Raw genomic sequence first — 23,518 nt, 5'->3', positions numbered from 1 at the left:
AATATAAACTCCTCTATTTGATTTTTAAAGCCTTTCATCATAACATGTCCCTTCAACCCCTGCTTCCTGTCTTCTTCTTATGCCTTGCATATAGCCTTCAATTCAATGATATTAACCTCCTTGCTGTTCCTTGAATAGGACACTTCACCTCCCAACTCTGTTTTCACTGGCTGCTCCCCATACCTTGAATGCTCTCTTCCTTTATCTCCACATTCTGAATTCCTTGGCTTTCTTCAAGTCTTAGCTAATTGTACCTTCTACAAGGAGAGCTTTCCCAATTCCTCTTAATTCTGGCACTGTCTTCCAATTGATTTATTTCTTATGTACCTTATATGTAGCTTGTTTGTATAGAATTGTTGGTAGTTTGTCTCCCCCATTAGATTATGAGCTCTTCTGTGGCAGGGATTGTCCTTTGTCTTTCTTTCTACCCTAAGCACGGTGCCTAGAACCTATTGTTCAGTTTCGTCCCACTTTTTGTAACCCCATTTGTTTTTTTGTTTTGTTTTGTTTTGTTTTTGGCAAAGATACTAGAGTGTTTTTTTTCTTTTCTAGATCATTTGGCAGATGAGGAAACTGACTTGCCCAGGGTCACATAGACTAGATTTTACCTCAGGTCTTCTTGACTCCAGGTTGCTGTTCTATCTACTGCATTAACTAGTTGCCCATGCCTAGAAGTTAGAAGACACTTAATTAATGTTCTTTATTTTTTTACTAAAAATAGTTCTGTGGTATAGGTATTGATATATATATATATATATATACATATATATATATATATATATATATATATATATATATATTTAAAACACCCTAATCTTCCATTTTAGAAACAATACCTATTATTGGTTTCAAGGCAGAAAAGTGGCAAGGGCTAGGTAATGGTGGTAATGGGGATCAAGTGACTTGCCCAGGTTCACATAGCTAGGAATTGTTTTGACATTTTCAGATGAGTAAACTGAGATGAAGAGACATTAAGTGATTTGCTAAGATTGCATAGTTAGTAAGGCACCAAATTGAGACTAAAGCTCAAATCCTGTTTCCAAAATTGAAGTGCTTAAAAAAAACCCATACTCCTTCTGGATAGTATAAATAAGGCAAAAAAAATGTAATCCTAACCAAAACCATCCTTTAAATTTCTAAACAAGCAAATGTGTATTATTCTGGCAAGTAATATTTAAAGCAATTGCAGTTACCTCAACCCCTATAACCACCAAAGATGAAAAATTGGTATCTCCTTTTGTAGAATATTGGAAAAATTATTTTGTCCAGTCAAACAAGGGCATTGCATGGGAAGCCAAAGCACAATCTGAATTTTCAGTGATTCCTACAGATTCAGTTTAAAAAAAACAAACAAACAAACCTTTCCTTCTGTCTTAGAATTGACCCTAAATATTTGTTCAAAGGCAGAAGAGTGGTAAGAGATAGACATCTGAGGTTAAGTGATTTGCTCGAGGCCATTCAGCTAGGAAATATATGAGGCCACATTTGAACCTAGGACTTCCCATCTCCAGGCCTGATACTTTCCACTGAGCCACTTAGCTGTCCCCAGATCCAATTTTAAAGGGCTAAAGAAGAATATTCAGTTATGAGCAGCTCTTCATATAGAATACTAATCTCTGAAGATTTTTTATCTATGAACTTTCTTCAGCATTACTCTCATAAGTTATACAAAAAGAAAGAGGAGTGATAGTTCCAGCTTTAGGAGTCAAGAAGGATAGATATCTAAGGGAAAGTGTGCTTGATATAGTTGTGGAAATGCTAGCAATAAGACCAGAGGAAAAAAAGAAAAGCTGTAAAGAGAGATAAAGAGGAGATCAAACTTATCCCTATTTGCTGATATGATGGTTTACTTTGAAAATACTAGGGAATCAGCAAAGACAATAGCTCCAGAGAAGCAAGTTGAACCTTCAGAATCAACACTTAAAAATCAATAGCATTTCTCCAAAGTAATGACAAAATCCAAAAGGCAATACTAGAAAGGTAAATCCCATTCCAAATAACAAAAAATTCCACAAAGTATCTGAGGATCAATTTACCAAAATTCACAAGAGACTTTTTACATTCAGTTACAAACTGCTGTTAAAGACATTAAGTGGATGGAAGGATATTCAGTGCTCATGGCTGGGCCATGCTAATATGATAAAAACTACTATGCTACCAAAGTTAATATGTAATTTTAATGCCAACCCAATCAAATTATCAAAGGGATACTAGTATTAATTTGGAGAAATTTGGATCTATAATATTGATGAAAATGCTGAAAAGAGGTAAGGATAAAGGGAGAATAGCACTTTCACACTTCAAACTATATTATAAAGCAGTAATAATCAATTCCTCTAATACTGGTTAAAAACATAAAGAGGTAAATCAATGGTACAGACTTGAAAAAGGAGAATCAGAAACAATGGAGCTCAATAACACATTATTTGATAAAGTAGAGGAAAAAAGTTTAGGAAAAAGCTCCTGGTTTGATAAAAAGCTGATGGGAAAACTAGGAGGCCATCTGGCACAAATTAAGTTCAGGACAACACCTTACATCATATTCCATGATATTTTCGGAATGGATACATGACCTTGATATTGAAGATCACACTATAAAAATTAAAACAGAAGCAGATTATATACCTATTATAGATATGGGTATTATTAATCAAATATATTGTTTATTCTATTATATTCATCAAATAAAGAAGAGAGACAATTTAAAAAATAAAATAGACAAAATTACATGAAACCAAAAAGCTTCCATATGGACAAAATTAATTCAGTTAAGATAAGGGAAACTATAGAACGGGGGTAAAAAGAACAAAACCCTGTCCACTGGTTGTTACTTTACTGCCTAAAAACAAACCCATGCCTCCTCCATCTTCAAAACACTTTCTCTTAATCTATACACTTCTGCTAGTTATCATCCCACATTTCTCTTGACTTTTGTGACTAAATCTCTTCAGAATGCCACCTACAAGTGATACAAACTATTAATTAACACATGAAAGGATATTCTGAAGCACTAATTATAAAAATATGCACATCAACTTCCGGTCAAGATGGTGGCTTAGAGAAAGCTAAAGTTCAGATTTCCGGAAACCCTTCCTTACCGATCTCAAACTATATGCTCCTAGGGCACCGAAATTCAAAACGAACAACAGCATAGACCCCAGGAACCCTCCTCTTAGACCTGGATCAAAAGGTATGGCCCCCCCAAAAGCCAGAACCCAAGATCACTCATACCTAAGGGGTAGGCAGAAGGAAGGCCCCAGGACCCATCCCCCCCAACCGAGAGCGCTGAGTCCGAGGCAGCAGATGGAACCTCAGAGCGTCAGGGCTGGCTATTCTGAAGGTCGCTTCCTGAAAACAACCTGACTCAGTCGCAGGGGCACCCAACACAGACAGCAGGGAAACAGAAAGAGATGGGGGGGGTGCTCTGGGAAGCTGCAGCCCCTCCCCCCTCAGAGTGCAGGGTCTTCTGGCCAGCAAAGGTATTGAAACACCTCACGGAGAGTGCCAAGCCAGGCTCAGAGCATGGAAGTAAGGCAACGGAGAAGCAGCGGGAGGGAACTGAGGAGGGCAGAAACACCAGTAATTCCTGGCTTCCTCGGGAAGACAGAACAGCTGCAGAGAATGGACAATTTGCCTAGGGCTAAAGCCTCTGAACACCAGACAGAAATAAGAAAAGCTATTCCTCCCGACTCAGATAGAGATGGCAAACAGCACAGAAGCACAAACGCCTCAAAACTCCAAGAAAAACAAGAAGAAGGGGGCAACTTTGGACACTTTTTATGGAGCAAAAATACAAAATACAGAGGAGATAGAAGAGGAAACACAAGCAAATGCTCCAAAACCTTCCAAAGGAAATGGAAACTCTCCACAAACCCATGAAGAATTTGAATTGGAAATGATCAAAAAGATGGAAGCCTTCTGGGAGGAAAAGTGGGAAATAATGCAAAAGAAATTCACGCATCTACAAAACCGGTTTGACCAAACTGAAAAGGAAAACTAGGCTTTAAAGGTCAGAATTAGGCAACTGGAAGACAACGAGCAAGAATTAATAAAGCAAAGCCAAAAGACCAAGAAATTAGAAGAGAACATAAAATATCTCACTGACAAGGTCATAGATTTGGAAAACCGAGGGAGAAGAGACAATTTAAGAATAATTGGACTACCAGAAAAGCCAGAAATAAACAGCAAACTTGACATCGTAATACAAGATATAATCAAAGAAAATTGCCCAGAGATCCTAGAACAAGAGGGCAATATAGACACTGAAAGAATTCACAGAACACCCTCTACACCAAATCCCCAAAAGACAACTCCCAGGAATGTAATTGCCAAATTCCAAAGCTTTCAAGCAAAAGAAAAAATGTTACAAGAAGCCAGAAACAGACAATTTAGATATAAAGGAATGCCAATCAGGGTCACACAAGACCTTGCAAGTTCCATTCTGAATGACCGTAAGGCATGGAACATGATTTTCAGAAAGGTAAGAGAGCTGGGCCTTCAACCAAGAATCAGCTATCCATCAAAACTGACTATATTTTAAAAAAACTGACTATATACTTCCAAGGGAAAGTATGGGCATTCAACAAAATAGAAGATTTCCAATTTTTGCAAAGAAAAGACCAGAGCTCTGTGGAAAGTTTGATATCAAAAAACAAAGAGCATGGAATACCTGAAAAGGTAAATATGAAGGAAAGGGAAAAGGAGAAGAATGTTATCTTTTTCTTTTACTCAAACTCTCTTCTATAAGGACTACATTTATATCAATCTATGTATATTAACATGTGGGGAAAACATAATGTGTAAATAGGGGAAAAAGAAAAACCAAATAGAATAATCTTTCTCACACAAAGATTCACAAGGGAAGGGGAGGGGAAGAAAACTCCTATAAGAAGGAGAGGAAGAAAGTTTTTACTTAAACCTTACTCTCTGGGAAATCAACTCTGAGAGAGAAGAACATCCAGATCCATTGGGATCTTGAATTCTATCTTACCCAACAAGGGTAGGGAGAAGGGAAAACCAAGGGTGGTGGGGGGAGGGAACACACAAAAAAGGGAGGGAAGAAGAGGGGGAAGGGGAGGGAACAAAAAGGGAGGGACTAGAAAGGGAAACATATCAAGGGAGGGGACAAGGGGACTGATTTAAAGTAAATCACTGGATTAAAAGGTAGAGCTGAAGAAGAAAGGTTAGAATTAGGGAAGGATATCAAAATGCCAGGGAGTTCACAAGTGACAATCATAACTTTGAATGTGAATGGGATGAACTCACCCATAAAACGTAGACAAATAGCAGAATGTATTAGAATCCAAAACCCTACCATATGTTGTCTTCAAGAAACACACATGAGGCGGGTAGACACCCACAAGGTCAGAATTAAAGGATGGAGTAAGACCTTCTGGGCCTCAACTGACAGAAAGAAGGCAGGAGTAGCAATCATGATATCTGATAAAGCCAAAGCAAAAATACACCTGATCAAAAGGGATAGGGAAGGTAATTATATTTTGTTAAAAGGGACTTTAGATAATGAGGAAATATCACTAATCAACATGTATGCACCAAATAATATAGCACCCAAATTTCTAATGGAGAAACTAGGAGAATTGAAGGAAGAAATAGACAGTAAAACCATATTAGTGGGAGACTTGAACCAACCATTATCAAATTTAGATAAATCAAATAAATAAATAAATAATAAAGAGGTAAAAGAAGTGAATGAAATCTTAGAAAAATTAGAATTAATAGACATATGGAGAAAAATAAATAGGGACAAAAAGGAATACACCTTCTTCTCAGCACCACATGGCGCATTCACAAAGATTGTCCATACATTAGGTCACAGAAACATGGCATACAAATGCAGACAAGCAGAAATAATAAATGCAGCCTTTTCAGATCACAAGGCAATAAAAATAATGATCAGTAATGGTACATGGAAAACCAAATACAAAACTAATTGGAAATTAAACAATATGATACTCCAAAATCGTTTAGTTAGAGAAGAAATCATAGAAACAATTAATAATTTCATCGAGGAAAATGACAATGGCGAGACATTCTTTCAAACCTTTTGGGATGAAGCCAAAGCAGTAATCAGAGGACAATTCATATCCCTGAGTGCATATATTAACAAACTAGGGAGAGCAGAGATCAATGAATTGGAAATGCAAATAAAAAAACTCAAAAGCGATCAAATTAAAAACCCCCAGCAGAAAACCAAACTAGAAATCCTAAAAATTAAGGGAGAAATTAATAAAATTGAAAGTGATAGAACTATTGATTTAATAAATAAGATAAGAAGCTAGTACTTTGAAAAAACGAACAAAATAGACAAAGTACTGGTCAATCTAATTAAAAAAAGGAAAGAAGAAAAGTAAATTAACAGCATCAAAGATGAAAAGGGGGACATCACCTCTGATGAAGAGGAAATTAAGGCAATCATTAAAAATTACTTTGCCCAATTATATGGCAATAAATACACCAATTTAGGTGATATGAATGAATATATACAAAAATACAAACTGCCTAGACTAACAGAAGAAGAAATAGAATTCTTAAATAATCCCATATCAGAAAATGAAATCCAACAGGCCATCAAAGAACTTCCTAAGAAAAAATCCCCAGGGCCCGACAGATTCACAAGTGAATTCTATCAAACATTCAGAGAACAGTTAATCCCAATACTATACAAACTATTTGACATAATAAGCAAAGAGGGAGTTCTACCAAACTCCTTTTATGACACAAACATGGTACTGATTCCAAAACCAGGCAGGTCAAAAACAGAGAAAGAAAATTATAGACCAATCTCCCTAATGAATATAGATGCAAAAATCTTAAATAGGATACTAGCAAAAAGACTCCAGCAAGTGATCAGAAGGGTCATCCACCATGATCAAGTAGGATTTATACCAGGGATGCAGGGCTGGTTCAATATTAGGAAAACCATCCACATAATTGACTACATCGACAAGCAAACCAACAAGAACCACATGATTATCTCAATAGATGCAGAAAAAGCCTTTGATAAAATACAATATCCATTCCTATTAAAAACACTAGAACGCATAGGAATAGAAAGATCATTCCTAAAAATAATAAACAGTATATATCTAAAACCATCAGCTAATATCATCTGCAATGGGGATAAACTAGATGCATTCCCAAACAAGGATGCACATTATCACCTCTACTATTTGACATTGTACTAGAAACACTAGCAGTAGCAATTAGAGAAGAAAAAGAAATTGAAGGCATCAAAATAGGCAAGGAGGAGACCAAGTTATCACTCTTTGCAGATGACATGATGGTCTACTTAAAGAATCCTAGAGATTCAACCAAAAAGTTAATTGAAATAATCAACAACTTTAGCAAAGTTGCAGGATACAAAATAAACCCACATAAGTCATCAGCATTTCTATATATCTCCAACACAGCTCAGCAGCAAAAACTAGAAAGAGAAATCCCATTCAAAATCACCTTAGACAAAATAAAATACCTAGGAATCTATCTCCCGAGACAAACACAGGAACTATTTGAACACAACTACAAAACACTCTCCACACAACTAAAACTAGACTTGAGCAATTGGAAAAACATTAACTGCTCATGGATAGGATGAGCCAATATAATAAAAATGAACATCCTACCCAAACTTATTTATCTATTTAGTGCCATACCCATTGAACTCCCCCAAAATTTCTTTACTAATTTAGAAAAAAACCATAACAAAGTTCATTTGGAATAACAAAGGATCAAGGATATCCAGGGAAATAATGAAAAAAAAAAAACACAAATGATGGGGGCCTTGCAGTCCCAGACCTCAAACTATATTACAAAGCAGCAGTCATCAAAACAATTTGGTATTGGCTAAGGGACAGAAAGGAGGATCAATGGAATAGACTGGGGGCAAGCGACCTCAGCAAGACAGTATACAATAAACCCAAAGATCCCAGCTTTTGGGACAAAAATCCACTATTCAATAAAAACTGCTGGGAAAATTGGAAGACAGTGTGGGAGAGATTAGGAATTGATCAACACCTCACACCCTACAGCAAGATAAATTCAAAATGGGTGAATGACTTAAACATAAAGAAGGAAACCATAAGTAAATTGGGTAAACACAGAATAGTATACATGTCAGACCTTTGGGAGGGGAAAGACTTTAAAACCAAGCAAGACATAGAAAGAATCACAAAATGCAAAATAAATAATTTTGACTACATCAAATTAAAAAGCTTTTGTACAAACAAAACCAATGTAACTAAAATCAGAAGGGAAACAACAAATTGGGAAAAAATCTTCATAGAAACCTCTGACAAAGGTTTAATTACTTAAATTTATAAAGAGCTAAATCAATTGTACAAAAAACCAAGCCATTCTCCAATTGATAAATGGGCAAGGGACATGGATAGGCAGTTTTCAGATAAAGAAATTAAAACTATTAATAAGCACATGAAGAAGTGTTCTAAATCTCTTATAATCAGAGAGATGCAATTCAAAACAACTCTGAGGTATCACCTCACACCTAGCAGATTGGATAACATGATAGCAAAGGAAAGTAATGAATGCTGGAGGGGATGTGGCAAAGTAGGGACATTAATTCATTGCTGGTGAAGTTGTGAACTGATCCAACCATTCTGGAGGGCAATTTGGAACTATGCCCAAAGGGCGATAAAAGAATGTCTACCCTTTGATCCAGCCATAGCACTGCTGGGTCTGTACCCCAAAGAGATAATGGGGAAAAAGACTTGTACAAGAATATTCATAGCTGCGCTCTTTGTGGTGGCCAAAAATTGGAAAACGAGGGGATGCCCATCAATTGGGGAATGGCTGAACAAATTGTGGTATATGTTGGTGATGGAATACTATTGTGCAAAAAGGAATAATAAAGTGGAGGAATTCCATGGAGACTGGAACGACCTCCAGGAAGTGATGCAGAGCGAGAGGAGCAGAACCAGGAGAACATTGTACACAGAGACTAATACACTGTGGTATAATTGAACGTAATGGACTTCTCCAGTAGTGGCGGTGTAATGTCCCTGAACAATCTGCAGGGATCTAGGAGAAAAAACACTATCCATAAGCAGAGGACAAACTGTGGGAGTAGAAACACCTAGGAAAAGCAACTGCCTGACTACAGCGGTTGAGGGGACATGACAGAGGAGAGACTCTAAATGAACACTCTAATGCAAATACTAACAACATGGCAATGGGTTCAAATCAAGAACACGTGTGATACCCAGTGGAATCAGGTGTTGGCTATGGGGGGTAGGGGGGGGGAAGAAAATGATCTTTGTCTTTAATGAATAATGCTTGGAAATGATCAAATAAAATATTATTTTAAAAATATGCACATCAAAACAACCTTTAAGATTTTACTTTATACCCTGCAAATCAACCAAAAAAGATGCCCCCAAAATGACAATAGTCAATGTTGGAAGGGTTGTGGCAAAATAGGCACACTGGTACAACCATTTTGGAAATCAATTTGGAATTATGCACATAAAGAGACTGAAATGCCCACTCTCATTTGACGCAGGGATTCTACAAGATTATTATATCCCAAAGAGGTTATGAAAAGAAGAAAATCCCCTTATAGCCCAAAATATTTATAACAGCACTTTTTGTGATAGAAAAGAATATGAAACAAAATAGATATTCTTCACCTGGAATATGACCCAACAAATTGCAATCTGTGATAATGGAATAATGTGCTGTTAGAAAGTATGAATGTAATCATTATAGAAAAGCATATAAAAATCTCCACAAACTGATGCAAAATGAAGAAAGTGGAGCCATATATATGCATGTGTGTACATATATATACACACATATGCACAATGAGTACAACAATTAAAAGAGGACAAAATCATACATATAATCAAAAATTAATGTTGCAAAATTATAAAGAATAAATATGGCTTGAAAGAAGATATGAGAAGAGACGCTCACCTCACCTTTTCACAGAAGTGAAAGAACCACAATTGTTGCCCATTTTACATATTTCCAGGCTTTTTCAATATCAGCTATGCTGATTTAAAAAATCTTTATATGTCTTTTAAAATGTCATTTTTAATAAAGAATGGCTCTCTTGGAGGAGGAGAGGAAGAATACTGAAGGAAAATATGGTCTAAAAAATTAAGTTATCAACAAAAACTAATTAAAGAAAGGAGAAAGTGCCCTATCTCTGAGTTGTCCAGAAGGAAAAAATACTTTCCATTAAGGGGCAACTCTGCTAAGTTTTCAAATGATTGGCAGTAAAGAAAAGAGTAAAGTAATGTCAAGAAGAAGGAAAAATATTACTACCTTTCTATTAGAGAAAGTAGGATATGTTCATTGTTAATATTACAAGTAAAAAATAACAACATAAGAACAAACAAAAGAATGAAATGAACTACCATAACAAGTTACTGGAAAGAAAATGTCTAAATCTCTTTTTCCAATAGAGAAAAAAGTTAAGGGTAAATAGTTTGATTTTGCTTAATCCTAACTGCAGTATGATGTACAGTCCAAGCAACCTCTCTTTCTTTAACTCATCCAAAACATCAGTTTAGACTTGTACTAACAGATAAATATTTTTAGAAAAAGAAATGTTACAGAAGTGTGGTCAATGGTTCATCCTCAGATCCTGGGTAGAAATCAAGGATATGAGAGACAGGAAAGCATTTTATCATTAAACACCTTGAGCACCTTCTACATGCTCTACGAAAGAAAGGAAAAATTGTGGATTGTCTTTTACAAGTTTAGTTAAAAAGTCAGTGTCTTACAAACAGAACAAAAGAAATGAGGAAGGAAAAGGAAAGAGGGAGGTGCAGAAAAGATAGTACAGTTGTCCAAATTAAGGGCAAGAGAAGCTCTACTTAGTGATTTCTGTGGTTCATAACTTTGCAATGGAACGAAGGATGGAGAACCACGTGCTGGGGTGTATTTAATGAGGTATCTAATTGTTAGTCAGTATGAGTTCTCAGTGATGGGGAAAAAAAAACAATCACAAGGGCCTGTATTAGACCTTAGAACAAACAAGAACCTCACCTTAGAAGGAAAGTTCTGGTTCCTGAGTTCTGGCTGACCACCAACCTTGGAGTTGATTTCAGCAGGAAAATTACTCTTCAAGTCCGTTGGGTCCGTCTTCAGAAAAGTGAACTCGCTCTGTCCTGGTTCCGAAGTAAGACACACCTCATAGGAATATGGCAAGGGCAATGTCCCATTGATGCATTTACTAGTAACTCTGGGATCCAGGCTAGAGTAAAGGTCAGTGGGAAAGGAATCCAAAACTACATGATGTTTGGATTTTCGGCACTTAAAAACTACCATGAACACTGCGCTCAGGAAGAATACAAAAGATACTAAAGCCAATGCAATGACCAGAAAAAAGTTAACTTTCCATTGTGTGGGTAGATTTTCCGACTGCTCCTTCATCTCAGGCAACGCCTCCTGCAGACTGTCTGCAAAGACTAGATGCAGAGCCACAGTGGCCGACAGAGGGGGCTGGCCTCCATCCTGCACTGAGACCAGAAGGCGGTGCCGGGCTGCATCTCGATCAGTCAAAACCCTCGCAGTCCTGATCTCGCCTGTGCGCAGCCCCAGGCTGAAGAGCCCCGGATCCGTGGCCTGCAGCACGCGGTAGGCCAACCAGGCGTTGTGTCCAGAGTCTGCATCCACTGCCACCACTTTGCTGACCAAGTATCCTGGCTCTGCCGAGCGAGGAACCATGTCGAAGAGGGCCGATCTGTCAGGCCCCAGGGCCGGGTACAGGATGTTCGGGGCGTTGTCGTTGCGGTCCAAGACGAACACTCGCAGAGTGACATTGGCACAAAGGGCTGGGGAGCCTGAGTCACAGGCCTGCAGCGTCAGTTCGAAGGTTCGGACCTGCTCGTAGTCGAAGGAGCGCTGAGCGAAGATGTCTCCACTGTGGCCATTGACCGACACGTAGGAAGACAGAGGCAGAGGGGCCAGATCACTGCTGACGATGGAATAGGACACTCGGCCATTCCCCTCCAGGTCCGAGTCAGAGGCTGAGACCCTCGCGATGGAGGCTGCAGAGGGGTTGTTCTCAGGGACGTAAACAACGTAAGAAGGTTGGAGGAAAACAGGGTGATTGTCATTGACGTCAGCTATGTTCAGTGTGAGGGTTTTGCTGGTGGACAGAGGAGGGTTTCCCTTGTCTGTAGCAGTGACTGTAATGTTATACTCTGGGATCTGTTCTCGGTCCAGGGGCCCATCTGTCAGCAGCTTGTAGTAGTTCTTGGAAGAGGATTCTAGCCTGAAAGGTGCATTTCCCTCTACGTAGCACGTGACCTCCCCGTTGACTCCAGAATCTTGATCTAGTGTTTTCACCAAGGCTACCACTGATCCGGGGAAACAATCTTCAGGAATCGTTGCTGAAATGGAAGTGAATATAACTTCCGGAAGGTTGTCATTAACGTCCAGAATTTCAATTTCAATCGTGCACTGAGTAACCAGACCTCCCCCATCCCTCGCTTCCAACACCATTGAGTAGTCCTTGGTCTTTTCAAAGTCCAGGTTCTTTAGAGATGTAATTTCCCCGCTGTTTGGATCCAGAGAAAACATTTGCCATTCTCTGTGGGAAGAGCTGTCGAAGGAAAAAGTGATTTCTGCATTGACCCCCTCATCCTTGTCACTGGCCTCCACACGCAGCACAAAGGAGCCTGGAGGCAGGTTTTCTAGCAGACTGACCTTGTAGATGTCCTGGCTGAAGACAGGGGCATTGTCGTTGGCGTCGGTGACCTTGATTCTAATTTGAGCCGTGCTGCTTCGTGCTGGGTTCCCGCCATCCACTGCACTCAGGATCAAGTGATAGGAACTTTGCCTTTCTCTGTCTAGAAGTTTCTCTAACACAAGTTCCGCGTATTTATTGCCATCTTTTTTCTTTTTTACTTCGAAGGAAAATACAGGATTGGTGCTTAGGTAGTAAATTTGGAGGGAATTGAGTCCTGTATCTGGATCATGGGCGGGGTCTAATGCAAATTTCGCACCTGGCAGGGTAGACTCAGAAATATTTAAATTGATGATGTTTCTCCTGAACTGGGGTGGATTGTCATTTATGTCTTCAATTTCCACGTTGATATAGAAAACATTTAAGGGATTTTCCACTACAGCTTCTAATGTCAGAGCACAAACTCTTGTGTGGGGGCATATCTGCTCTCGGTCTATTCTGTCCCTAACAAGTAAGTCCCCTCTCTCTGAACTCACACTAAAGAATTCTCTTTCTCCACTAACCCGGAGCTTCCGGGAGGATAAATCGCGGACTTCCAGTCCCAGATCCTTGGCGAGATTCCCCACCACCGATCCTTTCTCCATTTCCTCGGGAATTGAGTAGCGAATCTGCTCCGAAAGCGCGCGGCAGAACAAAGACACCAAGAAATGAAACAGTACTTGCCTCCTGACCGGCCAGCCCTTCCGTCCAGCACTGATTCCCATCTCTCTGGCTCTCACTACCGCTGCCTTTCCAGTTAGGAAAATCACACTTCAAGCCATTTCTGGATTTTAAGACTCCCTCCACAGCGAAGAAGCGCCTCTATGATCAGTGCATCAGGGACAAGCTCTGTGGAGAAGAGAGTCTCAATGATTAAGGACTGGGTCTCCTTTCTGATGTAAGCTCTGGGACTGTGCAGGAAATTACTCTGTAGGAGTTTCCACCAATCAATCTCGAGTCTTAGTTCTGGCTCGGCATTGGCGGACAGCGGCGCTCGGAGTCTCTTCTCTAGCACTGCACTCAAGAAAGTAAATAAGTGCGCCACCAGGGGTCAGTAGAATTCAGTGCAAGCAGAACCCTTTCTCTAGTGAAGCTGCTATCGGAAGTAAAATGGTATAATCCTATTGGCTGTCAAACGAATTCCTGAGGAGATTGTTACGTCTTGGATTTTCCTGGATTTCTAGTATTTTTGTTGTTGTGCAGTCTTTTCAGTTGTGTGACTCTTCGTGAATCCATTTGGGGTTTTCTTAGCAAAGAAACTGAAGTGGTTTGCCATTTTCTTCTCCAGCTCATTTTACAGTCGAGGAACTGAGACAAATAGGGTTAGGTGACCTGTCTAGAGTCGGTCACACAGTTAGGAAGTGTCTGAGGCCAGAGAGGAGTCTTCCTGATTTCATGCCCAGCACTCTATCCTCCAGTGCCACCTAGCTTCCCAGTTTTCTCAGTCTTCTAATTTTGGAAATATGTTTTGATGTAATTTTGAAGTTTATTTGGTGACGAATGCTTCCCCCCTCCCTTTGCATTTCTGAAGATGTAGAATACTGCAATCTTGGGGTGAATCTTTGATGAGGTGGTCAGTTGAAATTATGTAGAAATCTCAGAAGAGTGTATTCTCCTAGGTCAGGATTTTCATTTTTCTTATTTTTTCTAAACCCTTACCTCCAGTCTTAGTATCAATTCTAAGACAAAAGAGTAGAGGGTTAAATGACTTGCCACTTGTCATTTATGTCTCCATGAGTTAGTTAGTGTCTGAAACTGGATTTGAACCCACATTTTCTCCAGACCTGGCAATCTATCCTGGTGCTACCTACCTCCCAAGATATTCACTTTCAAAATATTAATCCTTTTAGATTCTCTCAGCACTGTGTAGAAAGCACAAGAGTGAACTCTGATCAGACTGGCTAAAATGAGAGAAAAGGAAAATGATTCATGCTTGAGGAGACATATGAATGAGTCATATGAATGAGACATATGAAAGAGTCATATGAATGTGCTATTGGTGGAGCTATAGACTAGTCCAACAATTCTGGAGAACAATTTAGTTTGTCCTCAAAAGGCTATAAAACTGTGCACCCCTTTGACCAAGCAATACAGCTACTAGTCCCAAGAAGCATGTTCAAAATATTTATTGCAAATATTCCTTTTTTTCATTACAAAGAATTAGAAACTGAAGAGATGCCTATCAACTATGGAATGGTTGAACAAATTAGGATACATAAATGTGATGGAATACAAGATTATGCTGTAAGAAATAATGAAAATTTTAAAAAACTGGGAAGAGTTTTATGAACTGATTAAAAGTGAAATGATCAGAACCAGAAGAACAATTTACACAGGAATTATAATATTGTAAAGATAATCAACTGTGAAAGATTTCACTATTGAGATCAGCACAGTGATCCAACAGAACTCCAAAGGACTCACTATGTAAAATACTATTCACCTCCAAACAAGAAAGCTGATGGACTGAATATAGATTGAAGTATATTTTGCCTCTTTTTTCTAGCTTTTTTTTTTGGGTGGGGAACATGTCAAACGTGGAAATGTTTTGCATGAAAATATGTATAATAAATGAAGATTTATAATGGGCATTGTGTTTCTTGCTTTTTCAATGGGTAGAGGAGGAACTGGAGGGAGGTAGAGAATTTAGAACTGAAAATAAAAGAAATTCAGAACAACAAAACAAAAAAGAAAAGACCAACGGACAAGACAGGTAAGGGGAAACTATTTACAAAATGGGAATGGGAATAAATAGTTCACTTAAATCTGGTTCTGAGGAAGCCACCATTTTGTAAAAAAATTATTTCTAACATGACTATAAAGATACCCTTTCCCAATTTCTCCTGCCCTTGTCCTTCAGTTTAGCTCAGAGATTGGCATATCAGGGTTTCTTAGGAGAGTAATGACTTAAGAAAAGATAAACATTCAATGTATGCTAAAGAAACCACAAAAGAAATTTCATCCACAGAAAACAACAAATGTGAATTCAGAATTAAGCTAAACTTAGGAAAAATTGTAGGAACTGGTTCAGAGTGAAAAAAGCAGAATTGAGGAACAATTTACACAGTGATTACAATACTATAAAGGAAAATAACATTGAAAAGCATCAACTCTGATCAATACAGAACTAATCATGACTTGAGAGGAATGATAGTGAAGTTCTCACTAATTAGAGACAAGAATGTAATTGCAAAATGAGACATGTTTTCACATTTAATTAATGTTTTGATATGTTTTGCTTAACTATTTCTTTGTTACAAAGAAAAGTCTACCGGGGAAAGCATTAGGAAGCAACAGTTCAGAAAAGAACAGCAATAAAACATCTTTTAAAAGATCAAATCATGTTGTTTCTCTGTTCAAAATCTTTCAATAGAAATTTTATATACTTAAGACCGTTACAATTTAATGACTTTGTCTCCAAGCTATCTCACAATACTTCCCTCATGTACTATAGGATCCAGGCAAACTAAACTACTTGCTCTAAAAGCTAATACCTTTGGATCTTTCTCACCTCTGGGTTTTTGACCATGATGCTATCTACACTTGGAATATCCTTCTTTTCTTCATCTCCTAATCCAATCCCCATCTTCTTCTGTTACCTATCTATCCTTCAAGGATTGACCAACATCTCCATGAAGTACTATTTCCTTCTTCATGCCCCCAGCCTAACACACTTGACTAAAACATCTGATACAATAGAATGGTTTACTCCTCTTATACATATTTATTGTATATAATTGTATTACAGTTATAGGTGTTTTGGCCTCTATTCAACTATAAATTTTGTGAAAGAAGAACACCTGACTCATTTTTCCTTTAGACATTGAACATAGTAAGCACTGAATGACCAAGAAAGTAGAGAAATTATCTCAAGCCAGCTTTCTGAACACAATAGGGGAGAAACAGTGGTTATGTGTGTGTCCTCAATGAGTGTAAATGATGCCTTTGTTTTAAACACTACTCAAGAAATGCCTTAAACTTAAACAATATCTACAGATTGATAGTGTATCTATAGGTAATTCTAAAAACAAAGGAAACTTTGAAAATTTTGTTATGCTTTAAATGTTAACTAGCTTGACTTTTTCATATATATCAAATACTTTGTAAATCTTAAATGCTTTAAGAGAAGATATTAATATCATTGTTATTATTTCACACAAGGATCAATATGTTCTTCCTCACTTATAAATTGCATTGATTTCTGTCAAGTAAGTAAAAGTCAATAAAATAATTACTAGACACCCAAAGAGAACTACTAGCCACCACTAAAAATGGTTCACAAAGTACTCTATAACACCAGAAATTGGGAATACATGTTGCATTTAATAAACTATGCCAGAAAGTCAAAGAATTTTTCTATGATTTCCAGATTTTAGACTTTTACTCCAGATAAAAGGGAATTCTGCTAATATCTCATGGTGGTAAAATGACAAAGAAATGGACTCACCTGCATGACATTTTGATTCCCTTTACTAAACTCTGAATCACTGGAGAACAAAAGTGGTGCATTTTTCTCACAGCTCTGCAGACTTAGGAGTGTGTCCGCATAGTTGGGCTGAGGGAAAACCAGTTGACTCTCCCGAGAGTCTGTAGTAAAGGAAACCTTATGGGAATATGACTGGAGAAAAGCCCGAACTCCATCTGAACCCACAAATTGGGAGGCAGGGTCTGCTACAAATTTGTCACTGCCTACCTCTGGTAGATGTGACCTCCACCACCTGTGTAGCCTGAGTCCCAGTAAGGTGATAATGAAGGCAAAGAATAGACAAGAAACTGAAGCCACTGAGATAACAAGGTAGAATGTGAGATTTGAGTTATCAGTGGCCTCAGGTGTCTCCATGATGCTAAGATCTGAAAGAATCTCAGGGATACTATCTGCCACAACCACTGTGACACTGACAGTGGTAGAAAGGGGTGGATCCCCTTTGTCTGTGACTGCCACCACAAGATTCTGCTTGAGGGTATCTTTGTCCAAAAATGAACGAGTAGTTCTGATCTCACCATTATGCAGGCCCACTGAGAAGAGCCCAGGATCTGTGGCTTTGAGCAGGTGGTAGAACAGCCAGGCATTTTGGCCTGAATCTCCATCCACCGCCACCACTTTGGCCACCAGGTAGCCTGGCTCTGCAGAGCGGGGGGCCAACTCTACCCCACTGGAGCCATCAGTGGGGGAAATGGGATACAGGACTTTAGGGGCATTGTCATTCTGATCCAGGATGAACAGAGTTAGAGATACACTGCAGTTGAGAGGCGGTTCTCCTGAGTCTGTGGCTGTCACTTGTAGCTGCAAGTCCCGGAATTTTTCATAATCAAAAGAAAGCAGAGCATAGAGGACACCAGTCTCTGAATTAATGGAGATATAGGAAGAGAGAGGAACCCCCTGGAAGATGTTATCAGCTATGGTGTAAATGATTTGGGCGTTCTCCTCGCTGTCTGGATCACTGGCAGTTACTAAAAAAATGGAAGAGCCTTTCGGATTATTTTCCAGGATGTAAACAGAATATGAAGTTTGACTGAAGGTAGGTGGGTTGTCATTGATGTCAGCCACATGCAGGGTGATGTGAGTGTTTGTAGAAATAGGCGGAGTCCCGAGATCTGTGGCTGTCACAGTGATATTGTACATTGAAACCTGCTCCCGGTCCAGGGCCATGCTTGTCACCAAACTATAGTAATTTCCATAATTTTTTTCTAATTTAAAAGGTAGGTTATTTGGGATGGAACACATGACATGACCATTCTCTCCAGAGTCTTGGTCGTGTACATTTAAAAGAGCAATGACTGTCCCTGCAGGAGAGTTTTCAAGAATTGAGTTGGTCAGAGACGTGATGGTCACTTCTGGAGCATTGTCATTCACATCCACTACGGTCACCAGCACATTGGCTCTTGCAAAAAAACCTGCATTATCTTTAGCTTGCACTTCCATCTCATAGAATCCTGATTCCTCATGATTCAGATGCCCTATTGTTGAGATGCTGCCTACATGACTGTCCAACTCAAAAACTTGTTTGGCTTTGCTGTGGATGTTCCAGAAAGAATAGGTTACTTCCCCGTTAACTCCCTCATCAGGGTCGGTGGCGTTCACGGAGAGCAACCATGTTCCCACAGGGACGTTCTCAGGAATACTCACGCTGTATACGGACTGAGTAAACACTGGAGCGTTGTCATTCGCATCGAGGACAGTCACCCGGACTCGAGAGGTACCGGAGCGGACGGGATTTCCCCCGTCTGAAGCTGTGAGGATGAGGTGGTGAACTGGCTCCTCCTCCCGGTCCAGGGCCCGCTCCAGCACCAGTTCAGGGTACTTGACATCTGCTTTGCTTTGCACATGCAGAGAGAAGTGACTGTTTGGGCTCAGTTGATAACTTTGGAGACCGTTCATTCCCACATCCAAATCCCATGCATTAGGAAGAGGGAAAGTCATTCCCCGGGCTGCCTGTTCACTTACTTCTATGTCTATTTCATCTTCCTGGAAGCTTGGAGCATTATCATTAATATCAATTATGTCCACTTCTATCCCATAAATTTTCACTTTGTCCTGCAAGAGAATCTCCACATTTAAAAGGCACTTTGGGGCTCCCGGGCAAAGCTCTTCTCTGTCTATTCTGTCTGTGGTGACTAAGCTGCCGCTTCTGCCATTTAAAGAGAAATGCTGCTTCTTACCTCTGGATACAATGCGGGCTCCTCTCTCCGACAGTTCCCGCGGCTCCAGCCCCATGTCCTTGGCTATATGGCCCACGAAAGAGCCCTTTTTCATCTCTTCCGGCACCGAGTAGTGGATCTGTCCGGTCCCGTTGTCCCACAGCAGCCCCAGTAGACAGCAAAACAAGATTCGCCCTCTGCTGGCCTGTTGCCTGTGTAATGTGGTCATTTCGTTTTTCCTGACTAATTTATTGCCTTCTTTGTTCTCTTACCCAAATTCGGTGCGAATCTGCTCTTTTGCGGACAGTATCCACAGTCAAGTGAGGACTTGTGGGCTAATTCTCCTTGCAATCAGAGCTTGATCTTCTAATCTGCTCCTGCTATGTGAGGTAGGCGTGGGAAGGTTCAGACTGGATCTCTCCCAGTGTCTCTCTCCCTGATTGGTGAACAGCGGCGCTCAGAGTCCTCACCAATTATTGCACAAATTTGGAGTTAAGGAATAGATTTTTTTTACTCTACCAGGCTGAGTATCTGTCGCTGGTATTCCAATTTCGTCAAGAATTCAGAAGCTGAATTTCTATTTTTTTTTTAAAAACACAGTTCGATGTATTTCATTAAATATCCCCCAATTCCATGAACGTTTTTTCAGCATTTATTTAAAAAATTTTTGAGTTCCAAATTCTTTCCCTCCATTTCATCCTCTTCTTGAGAAGATATAGACAAAAAAAGAAAATGAAAAATAAAGAAAAAAGTATGGTTGAATTTGCTGAGTTCATCAGTTCTGTCACTGAAGGTAGATAAGATTTTTCACCATGGATCCTTTGGAAGAACATCTCTTTTAAAGGGAGGCTTTCTTTGTTCTCTTAAAGTTTTCTTCATATTTTTGTCCTCCTGAGATAGATGATTGTAAAGTAGCATATCTTGCCTTACTTCTTTTGATTTAATTAATTAATTAAGAAAAATTTCCCTTGGTTACCTGATTCATGTTCTTTCCCTCCTCCTTTTTGCTCCCCCCCCCCCCATAGCCAATTCAACTGGGTTTTACATGTATCATTGATCAAGACTTATTTCAATAGTATTAGTATTTGCACTAGGGTGATCATTTAGAGTCTAGATTCCCAATCATATTCCCAAAGACCCATGTGATCAAGAAAAGGTTTTTCTTTTGTGTTTCTACTCCCACAGTTCTTTCTCTGGATGTGGATAGCATTCTTTCTCATAAGTCCCTCAGAATTGTTCTGTATCAATGCATTGCTGCTTGTAGAGAAGTCCATTACATTTGATTGTGCCACAGTGTATCAGTCTCTGTGAATAATGTTCTCTTGGTTCTGCTCCTTTCGCTCTGCATCAATTCCTGGAGGTCATTCCAGTTCACATGGAATTCTTCCAGTTCATTATTCCTTTTAGCACAATAGTATTCCATCACCAACAGATACCAAAATTTGCTCAGCCATTTCCCAATTGAAGGGCATCCCCTCATTTTCCATTTTTTTTGCCACCACAAAGAGCCCAATCTTGCCATCATTTCAATTGTCAATTTTAGGACTTTTGTTCAACTAATTTCATATGCTAATTAAAATAATTGTACATTGATTACTTTTATTTTTTCTGTAATATCTTTAATAAAATCAGTTTGCTAATTTCCAGTAGGAAATGTACTGTTGGGTTCTGATGAAAGGATGCTTTGCAATGGGGAAAGGAGCAGCAGAAATTCATCAAGGGAAATGTGGCATCATTCTAAAATTGAGAAAAGGAGATGTTTCCATATTGGAAGAGTCAACAGAACTATGTGCATGGTGAATTGTATTTTACAAATGGCAGCCACCTCTCTCAGCAATATATAGAACCTATCTTTTGGAATGTGAAGAGGTTTTGTTTTGTTTTGTTTTTTTTTGGCTATCAAAATATTGGAAACTTTGTCTCTGCCCTCAGCAACTGAACACCCAAAGCCCAACATATACTATGCTCATGATACACAGAGGCTCTTTTCTGTCAGTTTAGATTGTTATATCAAATGAGCTTCTTCTGGTCTAGAGAATTAATTTCCTTTGAAAACGATTTTAAAGTAAATCTGAATGAAATAGTTACTCCAGAATTAGTCTTATTATTACCATTTAGTGAAAGTATGTGATAGCTATTAGAAATTGGAAGAGAGAATAATCAGTAATATTCTACCTAAACCACAGCAAAGAGCATTTCAGATTTATCATTTGGGCTTATCAGGCACATTATGGCAAGTTAAATCATTAATATGAATATATAACAAACGGACTAATTAGGAAGAATTACGGTGCCTTTCAAATCTCCTGGAGAAATAACACTTAAAGAATTAAGAGGCATAGGAAATTTTTAAAAATAAAAACATTATATTTTAAATGCCCTCAACTCACCTTTTCGTTGCCAGCTGGGTTAGACTGCAAATCATTAGGCATTTCAGAAGAATAGCTTGCTAAAGCATCAAAAGGACTATTGGAAAGGAAATTCTGTCCAACAGAACACTGGTCATTGGACTTCATAAAAGTGAATTCATATTTTCCTAACTCTGAAGGCAAACGTAGTTGGTTGGAATAAGGCAAAGTTCCATCTTCATAACAGGGTGGGATGGTAGGCTTTGAGTAGAGATCTGGTGAGAAACAACCTAATATTTTGGGATTGGAGGACCTCCTAAAGCGTAGAATGATGGCCGATATTACTGTGATTAGAAACAGAATCGAGATTATTGTCAAAGCTATTACCAAATAAAATTGTATCTCAGATTGGAATTCTGAAGTGGATGAACGCTCCTCCTTCATCTCAGGCAACGCCTCCTGCAGACTGTCTGCAAAGACTAGATGCAGAGCCACAGTGGCCGACAGAGGGGGCTGGCCTCCATCCTGCACTGAGACCAGAAGGCGGTGCCGGGCTGCATCTCGATCAGTCAAAGCCCTCGCAGTCCTGATCTCGCCTGTGCGCAGCCCCAGGCTGAAGAGCCCTGGATCCGTGGCCTGCAGCACGCGGTAGGCCAACCAGGCGTTGTGTCCAGAGTCTGCATCCACTGCCACCACTTTGCTGACCAAGTATCCTGGCTCTGCCGAGCGAGGAACCATGTCGAAGAGGGCCGATCTGTCAGGCCCCAGGGCCGGGTACAGGATGTTCGGGGCGTTGTCGTTGCGGTCCAAGACGAACACTCGCAGAGTGACATTGGCACAAAGGGCTGGGGAGCCTGAGTCACAGGCCTGCAGCGTCAGTTCGAAGGTTCGGACCTGCTCGTAGTCGAAGGAGCGCTGAGCGAAGATGTCTCCACTGTGGCCATTGACCGACACGTAGGAAGACAGAGGCAGAGGGGCCAGATCACTGCTGACGATGGAATAGGACACTCGGCCATTCCCCTCCAGGTCCGAGTCAGAGGCTGAGACCCTCGCGATGGAGGCTGCAGAGGGGTTGTTCTCAGGGACGTAAACAACGTAAGAAGGTTGGAGGAAAACAGGGTGATTGTCATTGACGTCAGCTATGTTCAGTGTGAGGGTTTTGCTGGTGGACAGAGGAGGGTTTCCCTTGTCTGTAGCAGTGACTGTAATGTTATACTCTGGGATCTGTTCTCGGTCCAGGGGCCCATCTGTCAGCAGCTTGTAGTAGTAGTTCTTGGAAGAGGATTCTAGCCTGAAAGGTGCATTTCCCTCTACGTAGCACGTGACCTCCCCGTTGACTCCAGAATCCCGATCCTCGGTTTTGAATAGAGCAATCACGGTTCCTGGCACAGAATCCTCTGCAATGGTGCTGGATACAGACGTAAACGTCACTTCCGGGTTATTGTCATTTTCATCAAGAATTTCGAGTATAACTTTGCATTCAGCAGCCATACCACCCCCGTCCCTTGCTTCTACACCCAGTGTAAAACTCTCAGTGTCTTCGAAGTCTAGGTGATCTTGAGTTTTAATTTCTCCATTTTGGGGATCCACATTAAATATATTAAGAGCATTATCCCCTGTGGTTTTAAGGAAATAGGTGATTTCCGCATTGATTCCCTCATCTTTGTCTGTGGCTTTCACCCTAAGCACTGAGGAGCCAGGGGGCAGGTTCTCTCGAAGACTAACTCTGTAGAAGTCTTGGCTGAAGACTGGAGGATTATCATTCGCGTCAGTGACATTGATCCTGATCTGAGCGGTGCCGCTTAATACTGGGTCACCA

General features: G+C 39.8%; 2 protein-coding genes across 2 annotated transcripts in view; both read right to left on the bottom strand.

Annotated features, from left to right (window-relative positions):
* LOC107651000 (protocadherin gamma-B5-like) overlaps positions 1–13,317 on the bottom strand; it is a 45,119-nt gene extending 31,802 nt beyond the window's left edge. Inside the window, exon 1 of the mRNA XM_056816568.1 lies at positions 11,029–13,317. Within this exon, the coding sequence (XP_056672546.1) occupies positions 11,029–13,317 (2,289 nt within the window). The remainder of the gene's footprint in view (positions 1–11,028) is intronic.
* Positions 13,318–13,478: 161 nt separating this feature from the next.
* LOC107650998 (protocadherin gamma-A12-like) lies at positions 13,479–19,580 on the bottom strand. The gene is made up of 3 exons (XM_056816565.1): positions 17,585–19,580; positions 17,231–17,299; positions 13,479–13,726 (listed from the first exon to the last, which is right to left on the bottom strand). Exons 1-3 carry the CDS (start codon positions 19,578–19,580, stop codon positions 13,479–13,481), a joined length of 2,313 nt encoding a protein of 770 aa, XP_056672543.1.
* Between the last annotated feature and the right edge of the window lie 3,938 nt (positions 19,581–23,518).

Source organism: Monodelphis domestica, chromosome 1, assembly GCF_027887165.1.
Source record: "Monodelphis domestica isolate mMonDom1 chromosome 1, mMonDom1.pri, whole genome shotgun sequence".
Classification (NCBI taxonomy): domain Eukaryota; kingdom Metazoa; phylum Chordata; class Mammalia; order Didelphimorphia; family Didelphidae; genus Monodelphis; species Monodelphis domestica.
The sequence above is the reverse complement of the archived record's forward strand: the minus strand, read 5'-3'. Positions and strand labels throughout refer to the sequence as shown.

Bases quoted from the DNA above. Each gene is read 5' to 3' on its own strand.
- LOC107650998 (XM_056816565.1), bottom strand. From the start codon at position 19,580: ATGACCACATTACACAGGCAACAGGCCAGCAGAGGGCGAATCTTGTTT. The intron at 17,300-17,584 runs GTATCCCTGAGA...CCTTTACTACAG, and splicing joins CACAGTGGTTGTGGCAGATA to ACTCTCGGGAGAGTCAACTG. The intron at 13,727-17,230 runs GTGAGAAAAATG...TCTTGAGTGCAG, and splicing joins ACTCCTAAGTCTGCAGAGCT to TGCTAGAGAAGAGACTCCGA.